We start from the raw sequence: 9,517 nt of genomic DNA on the forward strand, positions 1-9,517 counted from the left end.
AATAATAATAAATTTGATTTATCAGGCACTTTACATTCAGGAATCCCAAAGTGCTACAAGAAAAAAAATCAAACATGGCCATAGAAGGTGCAAAACAGGTAGGTTTTCAGTCCTTTTTTGAAAGATTCAACAGTCTGTGGTTCCCTTAAATGGTCTGGGAGTGAATTCCACAGACGAGGAGCAATAGTGCAGAAAGCTCGGTCCCCCATGGTGCAGAGCTTTGTTCTGGTGATTTGGAGAGGGCAGGAGTTACCAGAATGGAGAGAACGAGTTTTATTGTGTGGAAGGAGCAGCTTTTTAAGGTAAGGGGATGCATTGCCATGTATGCACTGGTGTGTCAGTAGACCAGTCTTGTACTGGATTCTGGCAGGGACAGGAAGCCAGTCAAGAGAATGCAGAACAGGTGTGATATGGTCATGTTTTTTGGTTTTTGTCAGAAGACGTGCTGCGCTATTTTGGATGAATTGGAGCTTTTGAAGATTTTTATTTGAAATACCAAAAAGAATGGAATTGCAATAGTTCAGTCTTGAAGATACAAAGGCATGTACAGGTTTTTCAGCGTCCAGTTGAGAGAGTAATGGGATGAGACTGGCAATGTTTTTTAGATGAAAAAATGAGATTTTGCACAGATGTTTCACGTGAGTGTCAAAGGAAAGGTGAGGGTCAAAACGGACATCAAGGTTGGTGACAGTAGTAGAAAATGATATGTCCTGTCCAGAAAAGGTTATGGCTGTGATGGGGGATGACTGAACCTGACGAGAAGTGCCAATCAGCATTGCCGCAGTTTTGGAGCTATTCACTTGAAGATAGTTGTTGTTCATCCATGATTTTATGTCCTCCAGACAGGCTGTAAGTGAGGAGAGTGATGATGAGGAGGATGTAGAGGAAGAAGTAGATGGAGGACGGTCCATTTTTATTTAAAGCTGAGTGTCATCAGCATAACAATGGAAGGATACTCCATGGTGGCTGATGACTTGTCCGAGAGGCAGGATGTATAATGTGAAAAGAATAGGACCAAGAACTGACCCCTGAGGAACTCCACAAGTGACCGTATGAGTCTTTAAACTAAATAAACCAAGTATTACAAAGATCTGTTACCTTTGAAATAGCTTATTTTGCTGCATTTAATCATGTATAATCATGTATATATAATAAAACATACAGAACCCTATGTAATAAGTGTAGTGATAATTAAACAACAAAAACAAGAAGAATACATTACGCCTCATATTTAACACAAATACTATTTTGACATCTCTGATTTGCCAAATTTTTAAACCAATTTTATTTTCACTTTGATAGTTTTATCTTCAACTGCTTGTAATTTTAACTGTCTTGAGTGTTCATACAAATGTTTTTTACCAGCTCATGTTTCTGTAAATACCAAACATGTCTATGTTTAACTAAAATAACTTATAGTAATTAAAGTAGTAAACCGGGGGTTTGGGCTTAATAGATGAATGAACCAATTGGCAGGCCGAGCTTTGGTCACTCGCGGGCCAGATGTGGTCCACGGGCCGCCAGTTGAATATCCCTGTTGTAAGTGCATTTATATTTTTAAAAATGAAAATAAAATTGTAAGATGCTTCCTCACCATTGTGTGGCACCACACACAGCGTTTGCCTGTTAAGCCTTGGTAGCTCTTGATCTTCTTTTGGCATCGGTCACACTTCCTTGAATCACAGCTCCCACTCACCCAGTCATGCGTTGGAACCTGTAAAGTGAGAAGCATGTTCTCATGTTCGTATTCACATTGATTATTTTACTGCGAAGTCTGTTGTGGAGACACCAGCATACCCCGGTTTCTTTCTTTGACTTGACATATGTCCTGCTACAGGGAGCCGGGTTCTTGTTCGCACAACGCCCATGGACTGTGTACTTACAACCTGCACAGCAGCACACAAAATGTCCAACACAAATCAGTTTCAAATGTATATCTTGTAGCTAGACACTCTTAACAAACACGGATATTTAACACATGATGTGACAAATGTCCCCGCAGTGTCGCCCTCCTGTGGTGAGTTCAGGTACTCACAGGTGCAGCACAGGCCTTGTTTCCTCAAACCCAGCAGCATGCTCTGACACACGTTGCAGTACACGGGCGATTTAAAGTTCTTCAACCTCCAGAGATGCTGTCCATCCTTTTGGGTCATCTGATCATTGACAGTGCAAAACAGGAATAAACACAATGAGTCACGTTTTATGGAAAAGCTGTTTTTGTTTATCTGGTTTTGACTTAGCTATAACAGGGTTCCTACAGTTTAAGGCAAGTTAAATTTAAGACTTTTTAATGCCAAGTGAAATTAAATTTAAGACCAATTTCACAAACACAAAGGAAAAATTACAAAAACAGTAGAAACTCATGAATCAAAGTATTTTTGGTTGAATTATTCAAATATTGCTAATAGACCAATTATTTTTATCCATATCTAACTGCTTTTTTTGTCAAATATAGCAAAAACCATCCTTTCAATCAGTTTTAAACCTAATTTAATTCCTGGAAGTCCTGTAATGACCCCAAATTTGTTGTTTTAGGACCCAGAGTGGGGTCTCAACCCCTGCTYGCTGTAGATGAAACCTTAAAGTGCCCGTGACATCACATTTTTGTAAGAAATATGAATACATTTTTGGGAAGACAACATTATTAGCATATTACAAAATGAATGTCACATTGCTCAGATGGGCAGTTGTTGAGATATTTGCATGTGAAGTAACAGGAAGTGATGTCAAAGGGGAATGTCTGAATGTGAGTATTTCAGTCATCCTACTTACAATGTGTTAACATTAAGACTTCTGAAGATTGATTTACCATATTTATTCATGCATAATACGACCCCTCCCCCTTTTTTGAGCTTAAAAAGCATTAAAAAATTAATCCTCAAACTACCTCCAATTTCATACAGACTTCAAGATTTTTCAGCCTTTGCAGTCTTTATACATATCAGTAAAATGATCATTGGACTGTTCATTTTATTTTAACAACATATGTACTAAAAACTATTTTGACAACAAATATATATCCGCTGTAGCAGCATCATATGAATTCTGGCATTTTACACATAGTCCACCAGGAGGCRCCAACACAAAAGTCAGAGACCACATGAGATTTGAACCATCTTGTGGGGGAAAAGCAGATTACTTCCTACTCGCGAGTGCCCTCTCTGGTGGGGAAACTTTTTTTCAGGGATACAAACTTTTCAGAACACCGGTAGACGGCAGCCATTACAGACGAACATGTGTTTGTTGTTGTTCCAGCAGCGGCCCGGTCACACGCTAATGTCATTAGTTTGTTATCATTACTAAGGTGCAGGAATACTTTTTCCGTTTTTTTCACATCATGTCGCCTGCTTGGATCTGTTATTATCTCGCTCGGAAGCACAAAGGGGTGTCAGAGGTAAGTTCGCTTCAACTGCTTTTTACGACGCGGTCTTATTTTCGGACTCAGGCATTTTGTGAACGAAGCCGATATTTCAGTTAAAATACATAAGTRAAAATATCTATCCTAGTATAGTACTAACCCCCAACTTTATAGATGATTTTATGGATTTAATTTTATTTATTATACTTGAATAAATACGGTAAGACTTTTTAAGGCTAATTAAGGCCTTATTTTTGGATTGATGAATTCAAGGCGTTTTAAGACGGAAGGATCTGCAGGAACCCTGTAAAAAAGCTGCTGAAAGTTGGATGTTTTTCCACATGTTTGATTGTTAGGAAAATATCTCCAGAAACACTGGAGAGATTTCAATGAAACAGCAGGAAATAATCATTTGACTGACATCTATGACTGATTCACTCTGGGAGCGTACGGAGGCGGAGGCCTGTGTTTTATTTCACTCACTCTTGATTCATTTTGCCTTAATAAAACTCATTCAGTGTGCTGCATATATCCACAAATCAATGCAGTTAATTCTGTACAACATCATGGAAACTCAAATTAACACTGATTATAATCGTCATCAGTGCAACATTACAGGACTGGGTTTAGTCTGTTTACAGAGCAACCATTTCTCTCACACAGAATAAACACAAAAATTATTTTAATGACATGATGTACGACGTCTGCCTATCCCCAGCTGCACGAGGCATAGTGGGCGACACACAACCACTGTGAGGGGGCTGAACCCCCCCCACCCCCAGGCTTCAAATGACCACTGGTAGCTGGAAATAGCTAGAGGGGAAGTCCCCGGCATTGTTTATAGAGGCCAAACCGATAGACAGAGTCTGGATTGTGGCTTTAGCTTTTTGCAGCAAAGCTTTTACATTCTGACCAACAACAATGTGTTAAAATAAATATGAGTGTTGGTTTAAGAGTGTTTATAGTGTGTTAGAGTTACTTTTTTCCTACAATCCAATGTAATGCATTTGCAGACGATGTTGACACTTTATGCTAGCAGTTAGTTGGTGCAGAGTAAGTGGAAAAACACTCCAGCATTATGATGGTGCAGAGCTTGCATAGGGGGGGATGACATTACCACACCCTGTAACACTGAGTCGGCACAAAGGCCCTTAGAGACAAGGAGGAGGAGGAGGCAAAGGACAGAGGAGAAGCATTACAAGGCCGGGGTTTCAAACGACCTGCTACAATAAAACACCTGCTGTAAAAAAATATTTTAAAAATGCTTGAGCTCAGCTTTTAGTGCCAAAACCTCATGAAAAAGAAATACGTCGTGTTCACAGCACCTTTAAACCCAGCAGGACGAGCAAGGGAACGTTGTTCATGCCTCCTTCTACCCACTCCTCCAGAGACACGGTGCCGCTGCTGTCAGCATCAATCGCTGTCATCATGTCCTTCAGAACCTAATGAAATCACATTCATCTATTATCAAATCAGCACACACATTCCCACTGCTTAAAAACAATCGTGTGGTTTCTGAAACCAGCCGTGCACGGCAATCAGTGAATTTTACACAAAAGACTTTTTATCTTTCAAAAGGTGAACTCAACACTGTGATGATGTAATGAGTCTACCTGTAGATGCGTGTACTGCCGGGGTTTAAAGTACAGTTTTATGGGATAAATCTTGTGCCAGCAGGAATTGAATCTGAATGTGCATAATTTGAAATTGAATGCATTTGTCTGAAAATGAATTTTACTAAATTTGAACTGAATTTAATGGTTTGAAACTGAATTTAAAGTTTTGTATCTGAATTAATTTGCTTTGAAACAGTTTTTTGGTCTATTAAAAATTCAGTTTGTCTACTTTCACTTTCAGTTGCATCAACTCTGTTACATACAGAAGGGAAACTTCACCAAAGTGAAACGTAAAGCTGGAAACATACTCGCTCCGACGCCGATGGGTCGACGCGCGGTCACGTGGTTGTTAGGCATTCATTTTCACACAGACCTTTTCATAGTCCCTGAGACACCCCGCGCCGAGCTCGGGAAACCCCCCTCCCACTGAAACATACGTCACTGCATGGAATTTCTCCCCGCAACAGCCGACAATGCAGAAAAAAAAGACGCGTCACTCACCCAACGTATTTATCCACATCTGTTCTGGTTAAAGCTCCACAGTTTTGATCAGTCAGATTCCTCCGTGCACTTGAAGTGCTCTTTAATTCATGAGTTTTTCTCGGTTTGACTATCTTTATCAAACTCTGCTTCAACAGTCTGCTCTAATCAGAAACAGGATTTTTTTTTCTTTTCTTTTGAGTGTCCGAGTGCTTCAGTGCAAACAAACACGCCCACGAACTTCAGACCAATCACACATAACTGTCGTCGCGGGAGGGGGTCAAAAGCTCTGCCGGCGGGTTGTGCCAAAAGGGGCTGTCGAACCAACGCTGCGAAGCCCGGTGACGTAATTTTCGTCATTAAACTGCGACAACCCGTGCCGATGTCGGCTGTTCGGACGGAGTATGTTTCAGGCTTTAATCTGTCGATCTGTGTTTTATTACTCTGGCTGAATTTCTCAAGGACCAGGATGTGTGACACAAAAATCTGAATTTTGGAACTGAAAGTGAAAGTAGACAAACTTAATTTTTAATAGACCAAAATACAGTTTCAAAGCAAATTAATTCAAATTCAAAACTTTAAATTCAGTTTCAAATCATTAAATTCTGTTTCAATTTAGTGAAATTTATTTTCAAACCAATGCATTCAATTTCAAATTATGCACATTCAGATTTAATCTGAGCAATTCACATTCAATTCCTGCTGGCACAAGATTGATCCCATACCGTTTGTTCACAGATAGAGGGGTTTGTGGAGCAAGGCATTCTGGGACTTACAGGTTTGAGCTCTGACACGTCCCAGTCGAGATATTCTGCAGCATGCATCATCTGAGCAATAATCCGATCAACTTCCTAAAAAACAAAAGCAAATACATTCATTAAACCCTCAACGACAAAAGGACTGATGGCTTTCTTGTTGCTCTGCAAACTACTATCTCAACAACTTACAGAGCTGTCAAGTACTCCATTACCATCTCGGTCATAGAGCCTGAAAGCAACTACAGAGAAAACAGAATTGAAAGAGGAACCTCCAGAGTGTCACTTAAGTGATTCTGAGCAGAAAAGAAAGAAAGGACTTACATTCTAGTTTATCCCTGGGCTGGCCATCCTCCAGGAGAGAGAAGTAACATGAAACATCCTTGAGGAAGACCTCCTCTACAGAAGAGATGGAGGAAAGGGAGAGGGCAGTAAATACTCTGGTTACCATATCTGCACAAAGAGTGCTGAACAGACGTGTGGTGATAAACGGCTGCGCAGCAAATAGGTCATAACGTAAACTGATAAGGGCCGGCTGTAAAGTGAAGGGAATGAGTTGCTTGAATACATAAATAATCTCACTAGTGCCGTCTTCCTGGGTGGGTTTAGAGTTCTGGAAGGACCGGAAGAGCCGCTGGCAGAGATCAGGAGGGAAATCCACTTCTAAATATGTCTTCAGGAACTGACGAAAACCTTCCTCATTTATGCACTGARGAGGGGAGAAAAACAATGAGAGAGGCATGTTTTGCTTTTTACTAGTTTGGTATGCCAAATGAATCTGCTAAACTGTCTTTACTGGGTGTGATTAGTGACTTCTGCATTTTTCAAATTAAGCTAGTCGGAAATAAAGGAATATTATGAATCATTAAATCTAACATAAAAATCTTGTGTTAACATCTAAAAAAAACCATCCTGAGCTTAGGAGACGAGCTGCGTCATTTCAAATGTCTTCAAAAATCCAAGTCATTACACAGCAATATTTTATCCATTATTAATATGCAAAAATATACCAGAAGGAAATTGGACTGATTGTGTGACAGTAACATAAAACGAACAAACAAAAATAAAATAAAAAACTATCCCCTGATTTAAGATTCGACTCCATCTGCTTGGCTTGACAGATGGACTGGAATCACATGATGTTCTGCTGTGGGGCTAACAAGCAGTATTCCCCTGACAGAGCTGAACCATAAATCCATTTCATGTTGATAATATTCTCTTTTCCTGGCTCATACCCTGCAGAGATGCCCCAGTAATACTTAGAGTTTGATCAAGCCAGTTAAGTCACACAGAAATAAAGCACACAAGACAAAAGCCCAGAGGAACTGCCTCACTACTCTGATTAGATACTGTTTGTACAACTAATCATTTTATTGCTCTATTTATGTCATCATTATTCTTGGATGTACTGTGACACACATACTTGTGATTTTACACRTATTTTTATACATACATAATCAATACACACATATTTTTATTCCCATACTTATTATTTTTTAAGTACAGTTCTGAATAATGTAATGTATGTGTAATGTGTATCGATGAACCCATTTCTTGCAGGAATTTCTTTTTCAGGTCATGTTTGTAAATGTGAACTGTTATTTAAACATTTCACCTGGTAAAATAAAGGACAAATAAAAACTCACTTATGCTTGAATAATTAGTCACTGAAAGTGGACGGTAATGTTTTTGCACGTGTCTGTGTCTGTCCGTTAGCAAAATATCTTTTGGACCACTGGACAAAATGAGACAAACGTCTCAGAAAGTTATCACTGAATGCACATCTGCAACTGATTAGCTTTCTGAGTCTACCCGAGTTACTGTGACTGCCACAGGCAACTGACCTTAAAAAACACTAAAATGTCTATAACTCGAGCAGTTTCACAGATATTTACCTGAAGTCTGGAGTAGCTACAGCTGAGCTTGATCCCCAACTAATGTTGTGCATGTGAGTGCAAAAAGACTGCACAAGATATGTTGCCAACTATTATTTGGAGTCAACTTCGTCTGTTAGCAAAACATCTCACAAACAACTTGACAAATTTTACTAAAAGTTTCCAGATATAATAATTTTACGTACTTCTACAGCTGATTACTTTTTGAGCTACTCCAATACAACACGGCCGACACAGCCTGCTGACTTCAGAAACACAAAAAGGGCTTGAATTCAGTCAATTTAACAGATATTGTGCTAAACTTTTATAAGAATGTAGCTGAGAGTCAGTCACAAACGTGCTACTCATTGCACAACATCTCTCTGTAAATTTATAGCTTTAATTATTAGAGTCAACCTTGCTTGTCTGTTAGCAAAATATATCAAGAAAAGCTGGATGGATTTTAATAAACTTTCAGAAAGAAATCAATGGATGTACTTCTAAAACTGATTAACTTTTAGAGTCAATCCATTTCAAGACGGCTGCCGCAGCTAATCAATATTAGCCAGCACAAAAATGCCTGTTATTCAGCCAGTTTTACAGATACTGTGCTAAAATTTGATGTGATAACTGAGAGTTATTCACAACACAAACTCTGAGGGTGAGATCTTGCAATATTGCTTGAGATTGTGCACAACATTATTTTCAAGGTATAAGCACTCTTCACATTAGAAGATCTTCGGTTGAAAGGCAGCAGGTGATGCTTTCCTTCCTTTCATTTCCTATAGTAAACCCCCACATTTCCATTAGCTTTTTAATAGAACTGAATGTAGCCAGATCCCATCAATAATGAGTACATTTGCTTCCGGCACAAATGAGTTGGCAGTGCAGGCTGCTTGATGTACAGAACTTGTAAGATCTTTTTTTTTTTTTTCAATGACTTGTGTGCTCACACTGCACGAGGACTCACTGTAAAGCGAAGCCTGCTGCGTGGGCAAACCTAAGCAGGTCATTTACATTTAAACACGACAGCTTGGTCGACGTGATCGATAGCTGTCTAATTAGACAGAAAAGGATCATTAATACCTGTCCAGTATACATGAATCACAGTCACATTTCACACTAAACAGCTGCACTCATAGCTAATAATTTTGCTGGGTTTATGTGCAGCTGACAGGTCTGTGAGTCAGCTTTGGAGGAGTGGACCTGACTGCGCACACCGGGACACGCTGTCCCCTCACCTCTCCATGCCTGTGCTGGGCCAGCCTGCCGTCTTTATCGAACTCCCGCAGCACATCTTTCACCTTCAAGCTGCAATCTGGAGGCAAAAAACACACGTCAAAAATATATACAGCGGGTAAAATAAGTATTGAACACGCCAACATTTTTCTCAGTACATATATTACTAGAGGCGCTAATGACATGAAATTTTCA

General features: G+C 39.5%; 1 protein-coding gene across 1 annotated transcript in view; it reads right to left on the reverse strand.

Annotated features, from left to right (window-relative positions):
* Positions 1-9,517, reverse strand: part of dgkaa (diacylglycerol kinase, alpha a) — a gene marked incomplete in the record, with an annotated part of 27,108 nt that overhangs the window by 7,818 nt on the left and 9,773 nt on the right. The window contains 9 exon segments of the mRNA XM_014016239.1: positions 1,595-1,714; positions 1,798-1,886; positions 2,036-2,153; positions 4,684-4,800; positions 6,231-6,305; positions 6,402-6,451; positions 6,534-6,608; positions 6,792-6,918; positions 9,325-9,401. Of these exon segments, the coding sequence (XP_013871693.1) occupies positions 1,595-1,714; positions 1,798-1,886; positions 2,036-2,153; positions 4,684-4,800; positions 6,231-6,305; positions 6,402-6,451; positions 6,534-6,608; positions 6,792-6,918; positions 9,325-9,401 (848 nt within the window).

The sequence above is a fragment of the Austrofundulus limnaeus genome, unplaced genomic scaffold, assembly GCF_001266775.1.
Source record: "Austrofundulus limnaeus strain Quisiro unplaced genomic scaffold, Austrofundulus_limnaeus-1.0 Scaffold141, whole genome shotgun sequence".
NCBI classification, from domain to species: Eukaryota; Metazoa; Chordata; class Actinopteri; order Cyprinodontiformes; family Rivulidae; genus Austrofundulus; species Austrofundulus limnaeus.